Source organism: Oreochromis niloticus, linkage group LG7 (assembly GCF_001858045.2).
Source record: "Oreochromis niloticus isolate F11D_XX linkage group LG7, O_niloticus_UMD_NMBU, whole genome shotgun sequence".
In the NCBI taxonomy this organism is placed as follows: Eukaryota; Metazoa; Chordata; class Actinopteri; order Cichliformes; family Cichlidae; genus Oreochromis; species Oreochromis niloticus.
In genome coordinates, this window is record NC_031972.2 from 47,160,335 (window position 1) to 47,185,347 (window position 25,013).

The window sequence follows — 25,013 nt, forward strand, 5'->3', positions numbered from 1 at the left end:
TAATGAGGAGATTTTATTTTAATGCCCTGTGTGTGCACGGCAAGTCCCACTGTGGGGCTTCAGCTGGATTTAAGGAAGCTACCTTTAATCTGCACTTGAAAATTATAAAAATTACTGCATAATCTAACAGCTTTTTACATGAAGGATTCAGATAAATGTATGTTACTGCAGGAGTCACTTGAAATTAGATTGTCCATCAATTTTTCATTGAGGATGCAGAATATGCTCTTTGAATGTGCAATAACACAATATTCAAAAACAAGAAAATTAATATAATGCTTATTGTTTCCTCACTATTTTCTCTACAGTCACATTGTACAACTGTGCCGTTGAGAGGAATGACTGTAGTCTTTGTAAGAACGCCGATCCAAAGTACAAGTGTGTGTGGTGCAGCAAGAAGCGGGCATGTGTGTATGAGAAGCTCTGCGATCCTCTCCCCAGCAACACCGAGTGTCCCGACCCCGAGATCACCAATGTGAGTCGTCACAGTGCTGTCATCACTTCATGTTTACCTTTGAAATGGAAACTATACCTTCTTTAAAATCTTGTGATTGGATGTATAAACACATTGACTGTGATGATTGGACTTGGAGGTCTTCACTGGCCGTGTATTTTTCTTCCACAGAGGAGTTGGGAGTGTGTTTCTCCTTGAGAGTGTGCGGCGCTGTTCCTTAGCACATGTCGATTGGATCAATTCTTTGTTTGTTCACCTAATTGTTCGTGCCTCTTTGTCATTGATAAAAATCCACCAGTAATTGTGTTTATATCATTCTGACAGAGGCTATCACCTAACCCGCTGCAGCCTGACAGACAGAGATACTGCAGATAAATCACTGTGACTTTGTATGTTGTTGAGATTCAACTTAACAACTATACAGAGGATTGCAGTGAAATTTTCTGAAGACATTAAGAGTCTGCAGTGTTGACCTTTATGGTTTTATTATTCATAGACACTTGTGCCCTCTTTTAGCCCATGTTCAGGTTAAACTTTGAGTGTCCAATACCAGTACCATCGACGGACGTTATCCTGATAAAGCGCACGTATAATAAGGGACACAGTGCAGTAAACATCATGCCTGCTATACATTAGCATGCTAGCTTTGTCACTGTGAGCATGTTAATGTTACAGTGCAGCGTGAAGCACTATTACCTCTCTAAGTACAGCCTTACAGAAATGCTGCACACTGTGTGTGTCTCGTGTTAGTGTATTTTATTTGAAGTTGAATTCACATTTTTTAAATGAAAAAATTACAGTAAAAGTATTCAAATTTCATTTTTTACTATAAAATATTCAATTTATCTCCTCACAAAAATGTTTGTTTTTGTTTTGTATTTACCAGATCATCTGCTTTTATATTTTAGTCAGATTTCGTTGTGTCTGACCCACAAATACATTATGGGTCATGTTCAAATACATGCATACAGATGTGACTCATACAGTACTGACGTAATTCTCCACTTGGCCTTGAATATTAAATACTTAAGTCAGCTCAATACTTGGTTAAACAGACTGTGTAAATCTCTTGTATGTTCTTATTGCACAGATAATCTGGTTAAATCCATTTCCAATCCCTTCTTCCTATAAACACCCTCCTATTGCATCTCCACATCCAGATCAGCCCTCTTTTCGGCCCCGTGCTGGGAGGCATCTCCATCACCATCAGCGGCTCCAACCTCGGTATCGATCAGGGAGACATTAAAAGCATCACGGTGGCTGGGAAGCCCTGCATTCATGAGCCAGAAAAATACTCCGTCTCCAAAAGGTAAGTTTGCACACATGTATACCACCTGGAGGCCATTCAAATGGCATATGGACAGGTTTTATCAAGTCTCTTTTTAAATGTTGCATACTTAACTGAGCTAGGAATACTTTCCCTTTGCTCAGGGTAACCTGACTACAGGTTTTAATTAGCTCATTCTACAACTGTATTGATCTGAGAGTCTCCAGACACAGTTTGACAGTCACAGTTTCCAGAGGGAAATGTCAGTAGTAGAAGAAGCATTCACTTTTTTTCCTTTTCTTTTCATAAATGTGCAAGACAACAACGTTATAAAGTCACGTTACAGATTGATTGTTCTGTAAACTTTTTATAGCCGTTCAAGCCAGGGTCAGTCTAAAGAAAGAGTGGGTCAGTCAGTCTTTCATTGATGTTTTGGTTTTTAAGCATATAATTTGAATATTTTTAAGTTATTTCCTGGACCTAAGGTGCAGATGAAAGTTGTCAGAAACTGTGAAATTAAAACTATAATATTTGCATGTAAAACATAGTGAGGTATAACAGCAGAATATTGAAACACTTAAGTAAAATACAAGTACATTGAAATTTTACTTAAGTTCTGCACTTAAATAAATGTCCTGAACTTATTTGCTTTCTACTGCTACTACACCGCTGAATGGCACTCAAACACTTGCACACGTCTGCTGATGGGTAGTCTTCTTTTTGGCCCTAATGTTGCACACATCCTTTGAGATACATATGTTCATCACTATAAGTATATGTCAATGATTTGATAGTGTCACACACAACCTCTGCAGTCTCTGGTGGTCTGTTCATGCTTCAGGCACTACCTCATCCTTCTACCTCAGGTGTTAAATGGACTGAGCGCTGTGAAAAACATTGAATGAACTTTAGGTCAAGTCAAGCAAACTGTACTTCAGTAACAGCTGTGTTTAAAAAGTGCTCACTTCATACAAATGGTCTATAAAAGAGAAAACGGCCACATCATTGCCCCACGGCCGCTGGCCAGAACTGTTGACACCTGGCAGGATGGAGCCACATTTATGACAAAATCTTGCCCCACCATCTGCATGATGAGACATAAAATAGGATTTATGAGACCAGATGGAAGTGTTTCTCCCTTAAATCATCCACTCTTGGTGCTAAATGCCTCTGTGCTCCTGCTGTTAGTTGTCCTGTGTGTTTGTGCAGCAGGTTGTTCCTCATTTGCTTAAAATCTGGGCAGAGTTTGCATTGTGTTATTTCACTCTTTCACATCTTAGTTTGAGCTGCTGGTTGTTTGGTCATGACCTTCCTGTTGGAGGCGTGCTATGAATGATGCTTGCTATATTATGATGACCATTTCATCAGCTCTGCATTTTCCCTCAGATCTGTTTATCACATGGTTTCTGTTAAACTCCAGACATTGACATTCATAAAAGAAAATCCCTACAGGGACAGAAGCAGACAAACTGGCTGAAGAAATCACACTACACTCATAGCTGCTTAGTCAAAAAAAAATAATTAAACAGCTGAACCTGAATGTGAACAAACAAAAACAACTGACTTCAGTTTTTTAACTGTTGCCTTATCTACTAAACTAAAACAAGAGACATTAATTGTTAACAATGTCAATGATGGTCTAAAGCAGCGGTCCCCAACCTTTTATGCGCCACGGACCGGTTTATGCCCGACAATATTTTCACGGACCGGCCTTTAAGGTGTCGCGGATAAATACAACAAAATAAAACTAGTACCGGTACCGAAAAAAAGAAGATTTATTCATAACACATGTGAAAGGACCCAGGAAAACCGAGTTAACGATAAAAACGATAACAAAATAACGCTGAAAACCGATAAAAACCCTGAAAACCATACATTTCACACCTGAGCCTCAACTCTCGCGGCCCGGTACCAAACGACTCACGGACCGGTACCGGTCCGAGACCCGGGGGTTGGGGACCGCTGGTCTAAAGATTACAAAATGAGACTTCTCCAGTGTTTCCAGTTTGTTCTCTTAAATGGCAAATCCAGGTTCAATAGTTGTGTAGGGTGGACACTCTGTCTCAATGGTGAGACCTAAAAGACACATACAGCTGAATGTCATCTGCATAGACATGATCAGAAATGCCATTAAAAGATTGGACGATGCCAAAGAAAGAAAATAATATAATATGAACCCTGTGGACCTGGACTGAACCTTGTGGAACCCCACACGTGAACCTGCTCATCCTAATAGAGAAAATCCTGTCTGATAAGGAGGAGGAAAACCAACACAGCACCAGAAATATAACCCAAAACCTAGAACCTATTAAGTAAAATGTTATGGTCAATGGTATCAAAGGTTGCTCTCAGATGAAGTAAAATGATTACAGAACAAATCCCTGCAGCAGAAGCCACCGAAAGACCTTTATAGATAAAGATAGGGGTCTCAGTGGAGCGCTGCTTTTGAAAGCCAGACTGAAAAGGGTCAAAAATCTGTAATTTGCATAGTAAAGATTTGAACTGGCTTTTTAAAATCATTTTAATCATTCAAAATTACCAATAGAGGTGGCATCAAATTGGGTTTGTTCTGTAAAGGAGTTACAACAGCATGTTTAACATAGGATTACCTCACTGAGCTGTTAATGAAGCAATGATGGACCAGTGCTTGTGAGAGTCCCAGACAGGACAGAAGGAGGAACTAACCCTCACCATGAGCATGATGAGGGTTTCATCTTACCTTTTACTGTAGTCAAGTCATGTAGTCAAGACGTAAATGATTCAGGACACTGAGCACCATCGTTACAGGCGGAGGAACCCGAGGAGATTTTGAGGTCCAGGACCATCATCTTATTTACAAAATGACTGAAAAAACAATCACAATCAGAACGTAACAGAACATGCTGAGGTGCTGTTGACGGTTTCAAATAATACCCTAGGATTATTCTATTACAGTTTATTATTAAAATAAGAGGCTTTTTTTATTGCCTTATTTTACAAGTGAAGAAATCCTCTGAAATATTCACAATGGACCATCCAACCCGTGGACTTCCACAGCTACTCTACTTTTTCAAAGGAATGTCCAAGGCCACAAGTTCAGAGTTATTACCAGTTTTGTAAGGAGTGACCTGACTGAGAATGGCAAGGTAGTGTTCATTAATGGTGGCAGCAAGGAGCTCAACATTATTATCAGAAGAATTAGAAAAATTAAAAAAAGAAGAAAACTTGGAAATAACAGAATCATCAATGAAGCTCCTGCGTTTAACACAAACCTTGAAAAAACAAGTATGAGTTACAAGAAACATTAAAGGAGACTGACTTATGTCACTGAAAACAAATAAATTTATGTGCAAATGGTCGAGGATAACACCATAAGACCAAGTATGTGTGAGTAGGACAGCAAACATGTTCAATAAATTTAAAGAGCGTTATGCTCAGGAACTCATTAGTTGTAGTGCTTGATGGATCCTCAGCATGAATACCCCCAACAAATGTGATTCTGTGTATATTTAATAGTGGAAGATAAAAAGTCTTTGAAATAGCATAGATAGCAATTTTGATCATAGTTATCTCAGAGGAGGTATAAAAGCTCAAAGATATCATCTGACATAAAAATATATTTTTCAAAATTTCACGTGTTCTACGTCTACGGCCGGACATCTGCAGTGCACTAAAAGTGAACATTCTCCAGGACATTGTTCTAAAACTGTGAAGCTTCATTCTCACGCTGTCGCGACTCAGAGATAAACATAAAATTTAGCTTCTCACTACAAAAAAAGTCTTTTTAAAAATATGACTTGTTAGCAGTAGAGTGGACATTAATTACCATCATAAAACTGTTGAAACTTGCCTTAATATGTAAATAGTAAATAATTCTTTACCCAGTTTTGAGTTTCCAGGTCAAGTCCCAGCATTTATTTTTGTTTTTTTTATTAATTAATTTGTTTTTTCTGTTGTTCTGATCAGAGTTGTGTGTGAGATTGGACCTGCTGATAAAGCTGACTGGGGACAGGTGGAGATCGAGGTGAATGGGGGGAAGAGAGGAACCTCCTCTGTTTCCTTCACCTACAGGGTAAATGCATACACACACACATACACACACATATATACACTGTCCTCAGCTGCACGTCCTCCATTGAGTTGTACAACGTCTTATTCAGAAATTAAACTCATCCAAAAGCTTTCAGCTGATTTTGTTGTTTTATGGACTGTTTTATGTTTTCCATTTATTAGCTCCAGAGAAACTCTTATCAAAACATACCAAGGGCATGACAGTTAAGAAGACTGACCAAATACAACATGCTAAATGTAACAGTAAATTAGGCACCTAGATGCACATTGCTGTGGTAATTTACTCTACAGTAAGTCAAAATGTGCAGGCATTCCTCTTTAACCAGATGCTGTGCAGCAGTTCCCTTTGTCACTTTAATACTCTAAGAGGCTACAGCGTAGCTATTTAACTGGCTTTTCATATCTCTGGCTCTGCTAAAGCTTCCCCACAGGGGAGTGCTCCTCCTAACTGTTTGCTCAGCAAATTGAGGCAGATGTGGTGCTTGTGAGAGTTTGTGTGTCTGAATGTTTCTGAAAGAGTGGGTCGGGTTAGATCAGGCTGAGAAGCAGTGTTTCTGACATGGAGCTGTATCTGTGTGTGTTATTCTTGTGTGTGCCAGCATCTGCCAGTAGTTAGTGTGTACTTGAAATATGAGTGTGTATTAAGGTGGTATTTGGTGACACTCTCTCCCCTTCATTAGGACCCGGTGCCTGAGGAGGTGATGCCAAATAGAGGTCCTAAAGCAGGGGGAACCCTCATTACAATCTCTGGATTATTTCTGAATACTGGCAGTAAGGAAGATGTCCAGGTTACCATCGGAGGGGTGAACTGCAGTGTGTAAGGATTTCTTTTTTTCAATCATTCTCATTCAGGCCAAACACCAATTCTTTTTCAATTCAGCCTCTTTAGTTGATAGACATTGAATTCTATGCAAATTCTCCTTTGTGCACATTTTGAAGTCCATAAATTGATTTTTTTATATATGTGTATATTCTTGAAGCAAAATATTGAATTGACCTTAACTTTAGTGTCACAATGAGGAGGGATTTTTTTCTCTTACAATTTTCCTGTACTGTTGTGACCACCAGAGCTCTGTCAAAACCGATTCACGGTGACATTTTAGGCAGAGGTAACAGAAAAATAACGAGCAAGAGAAGCAGCAAAGCCAGATTTTAACAAGCTGTCAGCCTGCTGCCATGTTGGCTTCCACTGCACGGTGACCTTGTGCCACCCCCACTCCTTCAGCCAGCGAGTACTGAGCTATGTCCTTGTCTTGGCAGGGAGCACTTTGGAGAAAATATCACCTGCAGGACAGGAGAATACCGCGCGGATAAAGTGCCCTCTGACCCTCTCGACGTCGTAATGAAGTATGGAAAGAGGACCACAAAAACCATCCCGACTCCTTTTCGGTTTGTTGAAAACCCCACTGTGCAGGATCACCATCCCAAAGCAAGCTTTGTCTGGTCAGTTTAACACAGCAGTATGCAGTCATGGTGTTTGTGACATTCACTGTATCTGTTTGTTACATGTTGTGTTTTTACTGCCTTCATTTTACCTTTTTTTTTTTTTTTTTTTGCTGAAGGGAGTTCCATGATCTACTTTTCATATTTACTCTGAAATATCTGAAATATCTACCTAATAAGACCAATATGACCAAGTACTAAATACATTCTGTACATACATACGGTCTTACAGGCTTGCATAAGAAACTCTTTCTCTCTGACTTGACTAACTCTGTTATTTTGCGAGTCCAAATTTCCCCAGTCTCTAAACCTCAGAAGTGTGAAAATGCCATTCTGATTACTGTCTTAATGGCCACAAATAAGAGAATACGACACAGGCTGACTTTTACTTTTGAATATGTGCTTTAAAATAGAAAGAAAAAGCTTCTAAGTTGACATTAGTGACACAGGCAAATAGGATTGTTCTGTATGTAGAAAACTGAACATTTAGAAACTTACCTGCCTTGTTCTTTGCCCTGCAGATTTCTGTCTGAAGCTTTGGGAAACCTTAATAATGTCATTAAACTTCTTGTGTTTAAAACTAGGATCTAGGATTTTTTTCCTCCAAGAGTTGCTAAGTGTGCGTGCGTGCGTGTGTGCATTTAATTGTGATTGGCTGAAACTGGCTGAACCAATGCTGCTTTTGATGTTGTAACAAACTGCTTGATAATTGCTGAAAATTGATGCATTTGATGGTTCCCTTGCTTTTTCTGGCACAATTCTGACACATGATTAGGTACACTGACTAAAACAACAGACGACAGTTTGTTTTCATCCCCAGTGAAAATTACCCCAGGTGCATTTTAAGAACTGTCTGTCTTCCTGTGAGCTTGTGCTCTCGTCTTTGTTTGGCTGGGAATACATTTGATTAATATGTATTTTCCTGTGTTTTTGGTGTGAATAGATATGTTTGTTTGTGTGTTTTAGTGGAGGGAGGAACATTGTGGTAACCGGCTCCGGATTTGACATAATCCAGACTGCAATCATGAAGGTCCAGGGAGGCAACTGGTCGGCTTCAGAGGTTCCTGTTCATTTTCCGTATCTTCCTTTGACTCAATGCACTGATGCATCTCTGACAGTCATCATCTTATATCTTCTTACCCTTTCTCCTAAATGTTGCATTTTCTCCAATGTTTTCCCTCTCTCACAGTACCACCACTCTTCAATCCCCCCACTTCTCATGAACCCCAACTCTAGTTTTGATTCATTCAAACTCTGTGAAGCATTGCAATTAAACGGACACACAACAATAAACAAAACACACATGTCCACTCCTCCTTGCTGCCACTGATCAGTGAGATTTTATAATACTTCATGTCACCTCCTGAGCCATAAATCCCTAAAACCTGTAGGATTGCAGATATTGCCACCACTGTTTCACCCTCACCCAGAATGTAACTATGGCCCTCGTCCAGCTCAATCAGGTAGGACTGACTGTGCCAGGGAACTTTAAGGAGCTGCACACAGCTTGCCACCGTCTGCCCTCCAGTGTACTGGGCAGTCTTAAGAAGTAGCAGTTTTGTTCATTTAATTTAAAGGAAACAATTTTAAACCAGAATCGGGGTTACTGAAGATTATGTGCCTGTTTCACTCTTCACGATTTTACTCCCGTCCCAGCGAAGTCCCCTGGCCCTGCTACCAAGGGACAGAAAAGGCTTGAAAATAATTTTCTGGCTGCCACAAACTAGCAGCGGATGTAAAGTGTTATCTCAAAGACCTTGGTTGGTCAGCCTCACAAGAGACTTAAACCAAGAGAACTTGGTTTAAGTCCATCTCTGAGCTAGACCCAAATATGTGGACCCATTATGGCTGCTGGCATATATTAAAAAACATGTAGATTTCTAGGTCAAGTTGCTGACCTGAAGTTTATTTATTTATTGTGTGTGGTTTTATTCTCTGTAAAGACCAACTAGTTCTTATTTTGGATTTTAAACTTCCTGAGAGTCCTTGAGTCTGTGCAGCATATGTTTGTAGTTACAACCTAGATGTTAACAAAGTGGATTTTTATAGACTTCTAAATCGGAGTTGATTGGACCGCAGAAAATCCTACTAAATAGTTGCTACGAAATGTTTACTTATACCAAATGTGACTGTTGCACACCTAATGGAGCCAACAAAAATAACTTTTTAATGGATGGATCATGTTAAAGTTCCAGCACATACCAATGCTACAGTATTGTTTGTGCTGTTGGCAAAGTGATGTACCTAATCACACTGAGAAAAGTTCTTTTAAAAAGTGGGTGGTAGAACTTGTCTATCTAGATTCAAGATAAATATGGGACTGATTTAATGTTTATATACAGCAAAATGCATTTACGTGTATGCATGATTAAGGGGCCACCGTTGTCTAAAAAACAAATGTGTGCTGCAGTCAGCCAGACACCTTCCCACGATGTTACATGTGTAGTGAAAGATTGGTGTGGATTTATATTTGTTCCATCAAATAGAAATCTATATAATAAAAGAGGACTTCATAAATGTTAATAACATTCAAAAGTTATTTGAAGACTGGACTAATTCACATACCTTCAGATCTCATTGTTTCAGGTACATTAATGCAGTGATTTATCCAACATTAAATTTTTGATACAGTCTCTAAATAGAGTAAACTATTTTTGTGGGTCCCCTGGAGTTCTTTAGTTTTCCTCTACTATATAAATGTAATTGTAGTTCAGGTCAGGTGGTTGCCAGGCAATGTAATGTTGTCATAATAGATGCCATAATAGTCAAATTAAGTGGATGCAAATTAGATGTTACTGCTGTCAAATGAAAATGATACAATGCTTTTATAAGGTTTTATATTTGCATATATGCAAAAGGTTGGTAATTTGCAGTCTGATTGTAGGTGGCTGCTAGGCAACATAATGTTGTCAAATCTAATCTAGATAACATGTACCTGTGTGCCACATGTGGATGCTGAATCCTGATTGTGTAGGAGGAGTATACGGACAGACAGACAGAGATTTGGCATGTTATAGTAGTGAGTGTAAATATACATTCAAAATGCCTTTATATGGGCAATTTGCAAGATTTTTAAAAGGTGAAGGGGAAATTTGAAGAAATTCCAGTTTTGATATTATGCCAGAGACTTCTGTGACGTGCTTCTTCTTTCAGCTGCTCACAATAAGCATTAGAGAACCCGGTCCTTGCAGAAAGCTGTATTCTACTTCTAAACCAGTTTTAGCCCTGTATGAATCACTTTTTAAAAGACAAAATATTTCAGAGAAAATAACAAATATCAAATTAACACCTTTTAGTAACTTAATTATTAGCCTTATTTTCTGAAATTTGGCACTTGTCTTAAAATGAACATTTGACTTAGAGCAGTCTAGATTACAGTCTAGAGTCCAGATGTTTCCTAACCACCTATTTACATGTTTAGAATGAGGGTGAGTCCCAATCACAGGATGTTCTACATTGTTACACTGCATACTAGATACCAAAACATTACTATTATGTCTGAAAACTTAAAATGTGTGTTCTCAGTCTTTCTGTTATGTATTAATGATGACATTTTGACGCCTTTGCTTTGTTCTGTTGAAAAACTTTACCTACTTGTAGAACTGCGGAGTTTAGCTGTCATGCACGTAGTGTCGAAACAATGAGAGTGACAGAAATATCACCATCAGTCCAGTTAATCACAAACAAGTATAGAAAGGCAGTGGAGGAGTGACTCAGTGTGAGTTATGATTCATCAGAGGCCTCATTCTATGATTGAAGATTGAGATTTTAATAGAATGACTGAAAAGATGCACATAATTTTACCGTCCCCATTGTACCAAAACAAGCCCCCCCCCACAGTCTATTACCATGTATTATATTCACTCCAGTAACGCCCAGTGTTTTGCATTATTATTTTTAGTGCTGCTCCATATTTTCCATGCTGTATTTTCCTGCATTTTTTGTCATGCTTGTATTTGTAAAACATTTTACTGTCCCTCTATCCAACTCAGCCTGCCTATATGAAGAATGACACAGTCATCCAGTTTCAGTCTCCAAAGGTAAACAGCTCCGCAAACCAGCACTTGAAAACAGTCATCAAGCTGGACAACTGGGAGAAGGAGCTGAAGCCCTTTCACTACCACCCTGACCCCACCTTCAATATTCTACAAAACAAGATCATCACTGCGAACAGCCTGATTATCGTTACTGTGAGTACAGCCACGAGGTCGCTTTAATGCACTTGCAGTACTATGTTTTCGTTTTTTTCCTGAAGAGTCGGTGTCTGCTGTGTGTCCTAATTAAGACAAACTGTCTTATTATCTGACTTGAGGATAAAAATGGAAAAGATGCTGAGTTGCATTTGCTGCACATTTTCCATTTGAGCTCAGTGAACGCTTTGGCTTGGAAGTAAAAAAGATTTTTTTTAAAAAGCAGCTTTCAGATAATGAACAATTAAAAAAAAATGTTTTTATGATTTTTATGATATAATAAACACGTTTTTAGTGTAATGCTGTAAAACTGTTTTATGACAAACACTGCAGGGTCACAAAAAGATTAACACCAGAAAACGCACATGCAAGTGTTTACACAAAAAGTAGTTTCGTAACACTTATCTGAAATCATGCAGTGGTTTTTGGGCAGGGGCCCCAATTAAACAAAGCTTTGTTTTAAGTGGTGTTAAGCCAAATGGTTGAAAAGCCCTCCAAGTCTACCCACGAGTACACATTATTGTTTTAGGCACGGTATAACGAATGTTCATCTTTACAATAGCTAATCTGGCACTTTGTGCTCTCGATTTCAGACAGTATGTAGATGAGCTAGTAAATAAAACCCCGGTTTCTTTCACTTTTAATCTTTTCATCATCATGGATTTATTTTCTCACGTATTTTGTAGCATTATTTTTACCTCTCAAGGGTGCCACTTCTTTTTAAAAAGTCCAAGGTGACACTTTCACATTGCTTGTTTTGTTTGACAAGTGCAATAGAGCATAGTCACAAAAGGCAAAGATATGCAACAAACAAAAACGACTGAGAAGCCTGAGCCAGAAAATGAATGGATTTTTCTTATAGCTTATTTTTATGGCTGTTTCGAGCTCCCAGAGTACACCACCTCAAAGTTTCTGTTGGTAAACGCACTTGTGGGGAAAGTCATATGCAAAACATGTGTAAAACCTTCTCAGTTACTCAGGGGCTGATTAACTGAAGCTGGTTTCACCTTCTTCCAGCCCACATTAGAATAATTAAATGTCTGTAGATCCACAAGTGTGCTGCAAAATCTCAAGAAATTACTGAGAGTGAGGTGCTTACAATAACTCCAATCTTTATCTTTTTAATTACTTTTGGCTCATATTGGAGCAGTGAGGAGCTGTCATACAGCACACTTCCCACCCATTACTCATAAAATGCTGCCGATAATGTTTTCAGTGCTCATCGTAGGATCTGTCTAATTAATTTCTCTTCCATGTACTTCAGTCACTGCCCTTAAAGCCTTGCATTCACTCTTCCGCCTGCAGGGTCGGGGATTCTCCAAAGCGATGACAGCTAAAGAAGCACAAGCCTTCGTAGGCGACGTTCAGTGTGTGGTCACGACCCTTCTGGATGATAAGCTGTTCCTGGAACCACCTTCCACCATGCCTCGTGCTCGTTCTCGCTCCAAACGTCAGCGCAGAGAGACGGGGTCGGAGGATCTGGAGCTAATGGTCAGAGCACACTAACAGATGAGTCCTGACTGATGATCATTTATTTCAGTGAACGTTTTAATGCAACACTGTAAGATCACTGCTTCATAAATAAAAGTACTCGCCTCAAAATCTTAGTATGTTAAAGTTTTAAAGATATCTCAAGAATGAACTTTAAGTACTCAAAATAATGGTCTGTAATGGTTAAAGGCTCCTTTTGGATTCTATGTAATCGTTTATTATAATTATACTGCTATATCTCATGCGTTACACACAAGCATACTTTTACTGTTGGAGCTTTAGCCAAAGCTTCTTTTTAGCCATTTATTTGAATAATAGACAAATTACTAGGTTCTTTTCTTTCTTTTTTAAAAAATTGATATTGTTTGGTTTGTAATAAATAAGGAAATAATACGAATGAAGGCAGAGGACACTGGGTACTACTAAGGCTATTAGATTAATGGATAATGGAGTAAAATACAGCATTAAAACTGAGCAAAGAAATCTTTCGTGCCCACGATCTTTATCCTTGTACATGTACCTCAACTGTGTACTTCAGCAAAGTACTTGAGTAAATGGACCATTGCAGATCCATACACAGACTTGAAGATGAGAGCATGCATGCATCATGAACCTTTACTGTTCTTCTCCCGGCATATTGTCTATACAAATTGAGATCCAATTTTTTTTCCACTGGTTGAACAATTTTCATGTAGCTACAGGCTCTATAATTGCCTGTAATTATAGGTAAGCCACAACTATGATGAATACCATACCTCTCCCTGGGTAATTCTTATTGTTATATGTCAGCAGCTGCATAAAGAAGTGACACTGCTAGACTATAATCCAGCTTTTTCTATATTGGTATCTGCTGCTGTTGATAAAGTGTCAGACTTGGTACGTTTATGTAATTATCCTCTTTATGCGGCCCTACCAACCTGAACATACACACTTTAAAAATACTTTAAAGGTCCTAGAGCTGCTTTAGCCGAGTTGACGGTTGGAATCTAAATTATTCACATTTAGATTTAATCTCTCTACTTCCTCCCCGGCATCGTCCGGTCTTTGCTTTTGACTGTGGCTAAAATGTGGAGAGCTTGTGCAAATAATAAGATTTTTTCTTTCTACAGATCAAGTTTGGGAAAGGGGAGTGGGTGGTCGACTTGGTGCAATACGAGAAGAAGAATGATTTCCCGCTCTACATCATCATCCCTGCTGTCATTGTGCCCATGCTGCTCATCATCACTATCTCTGTCTACTGCTACAGGTGAATTGAGCTATTTTAGGTTAACTTTATGCAGCAGGAGCACACAATTGATTGTGGGGTTTTTTTAAGAGTATAGGTACTTCTCCAGTCAGTCCCAGCTTTTTCTGCATTATGTTTGCTAGTTTTTGGGTTTTTTAAAAAAAACGACTTTGTTTGTTACGTGTCTGTTGCACGAAATATGTTCATATTCATAAGAAATTATTAGGAGCACACCAACAGCGACTGCGTAATAAGAACTAATAGATACCTTGCAGCTAAGTTAGTGGCCAAAAGAAAATAACCTCTTTGCAACAAGTTAACATTCATCTGTTTGACCTTATTTTCATGATGCGTTTTCTTTGTGTGTGTGTTTAATCTTTTCAGGAGGAAGAGTCAGCAGGCAGAGAGGGAGTATGAGAAAGTGAAACACCAGCTTGAGAACCTGGAGGAGAGTGTACGAGACCGCTGCAAGAAGGAATTCACAGGTATAAGCTGTGCAGCTGTGCAGAAGCGTCACAATATTGCTAATGTCCCTCTGCGGATCTGCGTTTCTAAGAAGCTGTAAAGTAATGAATTGGTTCATAGCTCTGATTAAATGCATAAATTCTCCCACTCAATGTCATCTTATCATCATTATTAGAGGCAGTTTTGCAGTAACATTAATAGAAAACAATATTTCACTGGTGAAATCATTTTCCTGGCAATGCTCTCCATTTTCTGCCTCTTGCAGCATCGTAATTGAGACAGACGAGCAGTGTGAAAGTGACAAGAGTTGCTTATTAAAAAGAAACCATGTGGTGCTTTTTGTTTCTTTCTCGCAGACCTAATGATTGAGATGGAGGACCACACCAATGACATGAATGAGGGACGAATCCCTTTCCTGGACTACAAGACGTACACAGACCGAGTCTTCTTCCTGCCCTCTAAGGACGGTGCCAATGATGTGATGATCACAGGGAAGCTAGACATACCAGAGGCTCGCAAGGCCACCGTGATTCAGTCTCTCAACCAGTTCTCCAACCTCCTGAACTCCAAGACATTCCTCATTAATGTAATTATACTGCGCACGCATCATCAAATTGTCAGCTGTGAGCTTGGACCGATAATGCCTGCTTACAGAGAATTTGCAGTCCTTTAAAACTGTGCAAAATCAAACCACCAAACACTGAACAATGTTGGATGCATCTAGATTTTCAAAGCTTTCTTTTTAGCTTCACTGGCACCAGGACTCTGAGGATGTCAGAGTCAGTTGGTACACTTCAAATAGATCACTATCAAGTTTTACAAAGACATTTATGATTCTTGGATGATGGATGGCTTTGGTGATCCCTCTAACTTTTCCAATAATACCACCAGCAGTCTGGGATTTGCTTGTCTGAGTGAAATGATGCCGGTTGCTTGACAGACTGCACAGACATGACTGTACCCCACAGGATAATTTGGAAAAACTTGGGTGTTCCAGTGACTTTTCCTCTTGAACTACAGTCAGCTCAGAAAGAATATTTCAACTAATTTGGGTTAACACAATAAGAAGTACTTAAAAAATATTGACATTCCTATCAGCCTTAGCTGTAGTTTGTTTTTAGCGCCAAATGGCAAATGCTAATTAACATTACATGAGATGATAGTAATATGAGACTATTATACCTGCTAAATATCATGCAGCTTGGATCATTTTGGCATTATGACTTTAACATTTAGCGCACAGTAAAGACTCAGCTTGCAGCTAGCACAGATTTAGACTCTTATGAAACATCAGTCAGTCTAAATTTAGACATGTAATCACTAATGTTACTTCATATGTTATATAAATGTCAGTCACTGGAGGCTTATTTCTAAACTGCATTATTTCAACTGCTCATCCAAATGAATCCAAACCCATCAGCGCACCATCAATACCAGAGCCTTCATGCATCAAGTTTCAAGCACAGTGGGTGAACAGATGTCGAGAAGGGTGAAGAACAGACAGACAGATATAAAGATTCGCCTATTAATTCATGAGATGTAGCGTACTGTATACCATAAACGGAGTTGACTTGCAAAAGTGGCATCATTGCAACAATTTCCTCTGAGCTCGCCAGATTTGCACCACTGCATAAACTCTCTAGGCATAAGCTGATTTACTGAGAAAATCACAAATGTAGTTGTGGAGTTGTTTCTGAATGAACTAAAGTGGCCTTGTGTAATGAAAGAGGTAAATCACTGAATGCACCAATACAGCTCTTTTATATGTATTCAGACGACAGTGGAGTTTTGTGGCACAAGGAGTCACGAGGTGGCTGTGGTAATAGGACGGGAGACAATAATCTTGAAAGGCAGCAGGATAAATGCAGGGGAGGTTTTCTTTTTCACTAGTTTTTTCTGATAATATGTGTGTGGGGTTTTTTTTGTTTAAAAAAAAAAAGGTCAGATCCAGCCATTACCCTGAGCTACTTAGCTAAATGTTTGTATGATACTATATTGATGGTGTTTTTAAAATGGGCTGAAGACCTCACAGATTAAGGATCTATTCTAACTTTAAGCCGCCCCCTTCCTTTGAATTGAGCACTGTAGTGTGTTACAGTTTTGCGGCGTATCTACAGTAATACAAGCGAGAGGCAGAGGACATAGCAGAGGGAGACGTGTGAAGATTCCTGTTAATCCAATATTGCTGGCACAGAAACAGCCTCTGAGGTGCTAACTGCACTTGTGGGGTGATTCCTCTTCCACTAATTGGTATCATTTCTAAGCCACAGTATTTTACAGGGCAGAACTAAATTTACCTTGATAATTATAATTTTCACTAGCATTGGTCTTTTGATAATTTAAAAGCGTATTATGTTGGATTTGCTTCTGTGTGTGCTTCATCACGATGATTAATTCACCTCATCATTTGCATTCTGTTTCTCTGTGTGCGTGCGTGTGTGTGATTTTTGTGTTTTTGTAGTTTATCCGGACCCTGGAGCGCAGTAATGACTTTAACGCCAGGGCCAAGGTTTACTTTGCCTCCCTGTTAACAGTAGCTCTGCATGGGAAGCTGGAATATTACACCGACATTATGAGAACACTGTTGTTGGAGCTGATGGAGGAATATGTCAACAGCAAGAACCCCAAACTAATGCTGCGCAGGTGAGTGTGGAGCAACTCTCTGTTGCTTCTTAATGGTTCTCCTGTATTGCTTTCAGGCTTAATTAGCACAACATTTTTACATAGCATGAATCCAAAATGTTTTGGTGCTTGCTTCCCATTCATTGCCTTGAAATCTGGTGCAAACATTCATATCCTCTTTCTAGATTAATTGTAGTTACCTTAGCCAAATTTGTTATGTAGGTCAAAACTGTAACAGTAAATACCTGCTTTTTGCATGCTAACCTACTTAGCTCTGTGTGCTGCTGCCTCAGTCTAGCCTCTCGGCGCCACTCTTCTGGCTGGACTCTTAGATTTGTTTAGCAGTAATTGCTCTGAGATTGTAAAATGTCCTCCTTCAGCAGTTTTGAATCAGAGTCGCTCAACTCTGGCACTGATATGAACCAGTTGATGCGGACTGGGATTCAGTTCAGAATGCAGCGGACTGTTTCATTCTGTTGCCATGTTTTCTGTTGAATTTTGTGAAGATTTACTGTAGTCCACTATCAAGAGCCAGACTGCTGCTCCATCTATTCCAGTCTTCCTCCATCTGCTCATCCTTCTGTTTTTTCCTCTCTTTTTTTTGTTTTTCCTCATTGGAATCCAAGTAAAATGTGCTGGACAATTTTCTTTCTTCTCTTTCATCTCGTCTTTGTCATCTTCACCTTCTTATCCCTGCTGATTGTAACAAAAAGATCAGCTTTAGTACTTGAGCCAGCGTAGTTTAACCCAAATTCTATTTTATTAGTTGGACTTTCCAGCTAAGTGGAGACTGGTTGTAAAATTTGGGTTGGTGTGAAATTATAACAAATTATCATTTTGCTAACCAGTATTTTTAAAACTGACCAAATACTGGTGAGTTATTTTTTGTCACTGATGTGATCGTTTTAATAGTAATCATTCGCTCTACTCTTCCTGGGCAAAATTTCAGAATTTCCTTGTGAAATTTGAGTCCATAAACATTCAGCTTATTAATCTGATTGAAGTAAATAGCCTTAAGAAACGAAGCTTCCAGATTTTGGTGTTCTTTGATCTTTTTAATGATCATGTCAAGGTCAAGTGATCCATTGACTGCTGCTTCCCCTCCCTCAGCAGGACACACTTGTCTGGCGGCACAGTTGCTTATCGTTTCTGAGGGGCAGTTTTGTGATCTGAACTATTCGCTGTGCCTAGGCACGCTGTGACTGACTGTTATGCAAGTACACATCTTAATTATCCCCCAATGGAGAAGCTCATTATGCTGATTAGCCCATTGTGCCAAAACAGGCCTCCTTATATACAAGGCATCTAATTAGGCATGCTATGTGCATCAGTGGGCATCACCAGTGGATAGTTGACATTTTGATGGGATATCTGTCAAGTGACCAATGACATGAGTTCTGAATAAAAATATCTTGACACTGACAAGCTGTATATAATTCGAGGCCCACGAGATGATTTAAAACATATAATAATGGTTATATAAGTTATTTATACTTTGCTGTTTATCAAAGCCTTTATTTATTCTGTAAATAAATGATAAATGTCATAAGGCCTTTTCATATTGCGCTAAGAAGTAGTCTTGGCCCCCTTCCTGATTTCCTAGTTTTTATACGTTATAACCCAAACCTCTACATGGCCCTGTGTGAAAAAGTGATTGCCCCCTAAACCTAATAACTGGTTGGGTCAACCTTTAACAGCAAGGTTGGCCCAACCTTAAAAAGGTCATGCCACAGCATCTCAATCAGATTCAGGTCAGGACGTTGACTAGGCCACTCCAAAGTCTTCATTTTGATTTTCTTAAGCCATTCAGACTGGTGTGTTTTGGATCATTGTCCTGCTGCAGAACCCAAGTTGTCTTCGGCTTGAGGGCACCAACAGATGGCCGGACATTCTCCTTCAGGATGTTTTGCTGGACAGCAGAATTCTGGGTTCCATTTACCACAGCAAGTCCTCCAAGTCCCGAGGCAGCAAAACAGCCCCAGGAATTCTTTCCCCTTAATAATAAACCTCTTCATTTAGAAACTGCATTTTGTGTTTGCTTGTGTTATGTTTGTCTAATATTTAAATTTGTTTGGTGATGTGAACCATTTTAGTGTGACAAACATACAAAATAAAAATACGAAATCAGGAAAGGGGCAAACACTTTTTCCACACCACTATATATAAGTTTAAATAACATTATGCAACTTTAGAGGCTGTGTAGTGTAGACTTTCCCCTTATCAACAAACACTATATAGACAAAAGTACTGGGCTGCATACATGATACACCTACAGGAGGCGCTCAACCATGGAAATCCTGCCAGGAAGCACGCTGTGCACAGGGTTTGCTGATGTTAATGCCAGAGGAATTTTGGAACTTTGCAGTTATTGAGTCAGCAGTGCACCTTAGCAGTGAGCAGCCCTGCTCTGGTCTGCCACATTGTGGCTAAGTTGCTGTGGTTCCTAAATGCTTCCACTTTACAATATTATCATTTATTACTGCATGCAATGTCAAAGAGGGAAGAAATTTCACAAAGTGACTTATTGAAAAGGTGGCATGCTCTTACAATACCGATTTTAGTGAGCTCTTTCTTTCACACACATGACTGCATGGCTAGGTGCTTGATTTTATTGGAACTGAAAACACCTGAATTCAAAGATTAAAAGGTGTGGCCCAATACCTTCATTTATACTGGTGTCTGTTTCATGCTGTGTCTCTTGATATACAGTATTTTACACTAAATAAATCATTTTTATTTTCATAATAAGAGTAAAAATAACTCAACAAATATGTTTGTTTGTTTGTTATTCTATTCTATTCTATTCTATGTTTTTCAGGTCAGAGACAGTGGTGGAGCGCATGCTGTGTAACTGGATGTCAATCTGCCTTTACCAGTTTTTGAAGGTAATGCAAGTTTTGGGTCACTGGAAATGATGCAATGACTGACAGAAGATTGATTTGATTTGAATATTTTTTGGTTGCAGCTCTGATATGTTTTGATTTTAGTAGCTGTTCTGTGTTACAGTAAACTTTATGGTATAGACTGGTGGTCTGAAAAATATAGATGTTATTCAATACATGTTTTTAAGAGAGAATATACTTTATCAGTTATGAAAAAAATGTATGATCACATGCTTCAATAAAGAATAAAATAAATAAAGAATAAATAAAATAAACTGTGGGCTTTATGGATTTCTGCATTTCTTTCATTAGTGCTCGTGTTGAAAGTGCCAATTTATTTCACTTTTAAGCTGCTAATCACAACAATTAGCTTCTTTACAACAGCTGTGTCAAGCTAAATGGTTTTGTGTGCCTGTGTGTGCGTGTGTGTGACAGGACTCTGCAGGCGAGCCCTTGTACAAACTGTTCAAAGCCATCAAGCACCAGATTGAGAAAGGCCCCGTGGATGTCAGAGTGAAGAAAGCCAAATACACCCTCAACGACACAGGCCTGTTGGGTGACGACGTAGAGTACTCTGTCCTGGTGAGATGGACGCACACACACTCACACACACACACACACACACACACACACAGAGCACCCCTCACAAACACTCATACATAGAAATTCAGAAACTCAGTGTCATAAAAACTGCACACTCTGCTTCAACATTGCATGGTGTTTTGTGCCTGGTGAGCAATACAAACACGCACACATACACACTGTGCAGTTGCCGTGGTAACCACCCAAAAAAAAAAAAAAAAAAAAAGCCCTGAGGCGACTGCCCGCTTTTGTGTGACATCCATTTTCAGTGTCAATGTTCTCAGCTCAGAAACGACACAGCCAACACATTCCAGCGTAGCAGGGAAATGTGTGGCTTAGGTTAAAGTCCTACAAGTGGGAACAAGTATGGAGTACAAGCCACCTCCACAACCTCCCCTCAACCTCGCCGCCTGCACCTGCTCTCTGTCCATTTGGGCAGCTTTCAGGAGTCAGGAAATGCCCGTGTGTCTCGTTTTGATATTGTGTCTCAGTAATGGAAGCTAATATGAACCCAGCTGTTTTTTGTTAAAGTCAGCACAAATAAAAAGACCCATGGGTAATGGCGTTGTCGAGGACAATTATCAAATTAGCCTGAATTACACGTCTCCTTCTGTGATGGATTGCTTTCTGTGATTGAATTACACAGGGAGGAGGAAAAAAAACGCTTGAGAGATTTCAAAAGCAGATGCATTGCTTCCTACTGGCTTAAATTTACAGCGTGCTACTCTTATTCACTTTATATGCAGCTGGGCTGATAGGGTTGCCATTGTGAGTGTATTCCCTGGCTCACATTTGAAAGCGTTGAATGGTCAGTTATTTCTAACAGAATTGGATGTGAGAGGCGAGGCGGGTCAGAGTTTGCTCCTGCTGAGCTTTGGTCATTAGCTGGCCAAGAGTCCTGTCAGGTGTCACCAATGTGTGTCTGTGTGTGTGTGTGTGCCTGTGTGCTTATAATGCCCTGTTGCCGTGACAACAACATCCAAATAGAGCTTGGCATGTGTGGGTGGGTGCCTGGGTGCTCTGACCATGTTTGAATATTTCTGCATGTTCGTATTTTATTAACGTAGGTGCATGTTATCAGCGTGAGGTATTAATGTGTGATTCTGTTTGTCAGACCTTGCAAGTGCTGGTTCAAGGCGAGGGGCCGGATGTTACGCCCGTCAAGGTGCTGAACTGTGACACCATCTCGCAGGTGAAAGAGAAGATCATTGAGCAGGTATACAGGAACCTGCCATACTCCCAGCGGCCCAAAGTCGACAGCGTCACCCTGGGTGAGTAAATGAGGGCCACCTAAAAAAAAAGCAGATGAACTAAAGCAGGAACGTCTACTAATGATAAATAATGTAACTGTTATTTCAGTCTTAAGTGAAATTAATTCATAATTAAATGAGAAGTGAGTTATCTGAGAGGGCGAATAATTATTTCATTCCATATGTATTCAGTATATTTTATTATTTTAATAAAACAGGTTTTTATTTCAGTTTGTGGAGTAAAAGAAACCAACTTAGCTTAGAATTTATTCATTGTCAGCAACATGAAGAAATCGTTCATCCCTAAACAAAGCTATGCTCGCTACTGTAATCAGAAACCTTGGGGAGTGACTTGAAAGGCTAAAGCTCCACAGACATTTTCTAACTTCAAAGTCATTTTTTTATTCCCACGCACGCTGTAGATCTCATTCCTTTATACATTTTAGATAAGCAGAGATCTGTCTTCTTTTAGGCTAACTGCCTTGTATTTGGTTTTAGTTGTAAATGAAACGCAGACAGTGGTGGGCTCAGTTATGCAGAATGTGTTTGGGTGCAAACTTTTCTATTATGTTTCAATTATGCAGAGACTACTGACATGTGACTTCTTTACCCGAGTTCAGCCACATAGCTAACAGGCAAATTCAATAAATGCATCATTAAATCCCAGGAGATAACTGAGCAGATAGCTGCATTCGTTAAAGATCACATTATTACAGTGTAACCACAGGACAGCTGCATCCCAGGATAAAAGTAATTGAAATAATATAAAAAAGTATTTTATTTGAAATGTTTTACTGCCACAGCAGAGATAACTTGCGTTTTGAATAACTGTCTCATCCTGCCTTCATCACAGAGTGGCGCCCTGGCTCAACAGGGCAGATTTTGTCGGATCTGGACTTGACCTCCCAGAAAGAAGGCAGGTGGAGACGCATCAATACTCTGGCACACTACAACGTGAGTACTGCAGAAATTTACTTTGAAGTAATAAGAATTGAAATTACAAAACCAAATGACTGGGGTTCAGTATCTGATGTAAATCAATGACCATCTAATGTGCATTCAATTCAAATGGATAATGTAATGTATTTCTATATGTTTTTTTTTCTTTTTTTCACCATAACAAAATGTTTATTTACCTTACTTTTTTACCACCAATTTATACCTAATCTCTCAGTATAAATAAGTATACATATAAATACTTATTTATATATAAGCATTTAAACTTACCTTTAGGTAAAAATAAATTGCTGATACTTCTATTTGCATACTCTCTTCTCTGCATAGTCTCTTCTCTTGGTAATCTCACTTTCTATGCAATCCTACATTAAGCCATTTTAGTGACTTTTCTTCCAAGTATTTTCTGCAATAAAAAAAATAGATGTATGGCAAGGACACAGCTTTCTGCTTACAAAGCCACATTGTAATGTGTTGTTTTGTCAAACCATATAAAATTACAGTCATGCAACAGCTCACATGTGACCCTACCTGAAGATACAAGATTAAGATTTCTGTTTTATACAATATGTATGAAATACCATAGCAAGAGAAAGTAAATGTGCGATATGTTCTCAAGGACAACATTGGAAGCTGTTAAAGTGATCCTTTAATCTTTTTATATGACTCTTTAGTTCAAGTCCAACAACAACCATCACAGAGTTTTCACTCTCCTTTCTATGCCAATAACTACTAAGCTATGTAAAAGCTAAGAGAAAAAAAAGCTTTTATCCTTAAAGTGCTACTTAAAGATTTCATCATTAACTTTTATGGAGTGTAGAGGTGTTCGAGATAGATCATTTACGATAATGTTGGCCCAAAGAATATGGTATACAAGAGCACTGTAATAAAAGTCTTCACTTTTTGTTTTTATCACCTACAAATTTTAATTTCTTACCTGCGACTCCCATAGCTTTCTCTTTGTTTGGTCTTGTTGGCTCTCAGTGGTGACAGAATGCCACTAAATCTTCTTGGCACTGTATTGATCCACAGAAAATAAAGGTCACTCACAAATATCCCCAACCTGTTCTGCTTTTCAGCCACTTAAATCCGCCTCTTTTTAAAGGTGCTCGAGTTTCTTTCATCCTACCTGCTGTCTCGCTGTTGTTCTTAGACAACAGACCTGCTCCTATAGATTCATTGGCTGTGTCAGGGTAGCGCTAATCACAGTATTTCTGGGGTCAATAATGGGTTGACGCCAAAGAAAATGGCCTGTAAATATCCCAATAAAGACTCACTGTTCGTGTCCGCTCATTCGCATTGATTAGGAATTAGATCTGGGTGCTAAAAGGCACTGCTGACCACAGTCAGAGTAGCTATTAAATTCAAAGGTGTGTGAAGTTTTCATCGTTGTGTGTTGTCATCTAACAAAATGATTGATTGTACATTCCAGGTGCGGGATAACGCCACATTAGTTTTGTCCAAAGTGCAGCACACGCAACAGAACTATGACCAGAATCAGGAAAACCACGAGGAGCGTACGTATCTCTAAGTACACGCATACCGTGCACATAAACACACACGTGTTGAACACAGAAGAACACAGATGAAATGTGTACTTGAGAGTTCCTGCCTTTGTTTAGTTTCTCCAGGGTTTTTGTCCATATTCCCATGACCAATTAACATGCTAATACATGTTGTTTTATGTATAACACGCTTTGAGATTATGCCGAAATAGTATGTCCTTTTATCTTCAGCTTTTTTATGTACATTTGAGAGTATTTGATGGTTTAGCATTTCTTCTTGGATAGTCTCATTCAAATTCAGTAGACACGCCCTCTCATGTTTTTTTTATTTTAATCGTCTGAATGTTTTCTGTAAGCATGTGCATGAATAAATAAGAAGTACAATTGTCAAAAAGAAAGTTTACACTGGTGTTTTCCTCCAATAGGAAATGCTTTGTTGGAAGATGATAAAGTGTTTCACTTGGTGAGGCCAACAGACGAACTGGATGAGATCAAATCTAAACGAGGAAGCATAAAGGACAAGTCGATGACCAAAGCCATTACAGAGATCTATCTAACAAGACTCCTTTCTGTAAAGGTACAAGACAAAAACATTTATGCAATTATTACAGTAAGTAGGGCACTGTTACACTG

The 25,013-nt window shown here is 39.1% G+C and overlaps 1 protein-coding gene across 2 annotated transcripts in view; it reads left to right on the top strand.

Annotated features, from left to right (window-relative positions):
* LOC100711829 (plexin-B2) overlaps positions 1-25,013 on the top strand; it is a 132,718-nt gene that overhangs the window by 99,265 nt on the left and 8,440 nt on the right. For both annotated transcript variants that reach the window (XM_019361763.2, XM_019361764.2), the window contains 18 exons: positions 309-475; positions 1,615-1,763; positions 5,667-5,772; positions 6,452-6,588; positions 7,032-7,214; positions 8,181-8,274; positions 11,207-11,404; positions 12,710-12,895; positions 14,005-14,141; positions 14,505-14,605; positions 14,942-15,171; positions 17,047-17,228; positions 20,026-20,092; positions 20,525-20,671; positions 21,786-21,942; positions 22,775-22,875; positions 24,308-24,392; positions 24,806-24,957. In XM_019361763.2, the coding sequence (XP_019217308.1) occupies positions 309-475; positions 1,615-1,763; positions 5,667-5,772; positions 6,452-6,588; positions 7,032-7,214; positions 8,181-8,274; positions 11,207-11,404; positions 12,710-12,895; positions 14,005-14,141; positions 14,505-14,605; positions 14,942-15,171; positions 17,047-17,228; positions 20,026-20,092; positions 20,525-20,671; positions 21,786-21,942; positions 22,775-22,875; positions 24,308-24,392; positions 24,806-24,957 (2,579 nt within the window). The remainder of the gene's footprint in view (positions 1-308; positions 476-1,614; positions 1,764-5,666; positions 5,773-6,451; positions 6,589-7,031; positions 7,215-8,180; positions 8,275-11,206; positions 11,405-12,709; positions 12,896-14,004; positions 14,142-14,504; positions 14,606-14,941; positions 15,172-17,046; positions 17,229-20,025; positions 20,093-20,524; positions 20,672-21,785; positions 21,943-22,774; positions 22,876-24,307; positions 24,393-24,805; positions 24,958-25,013) is intronic.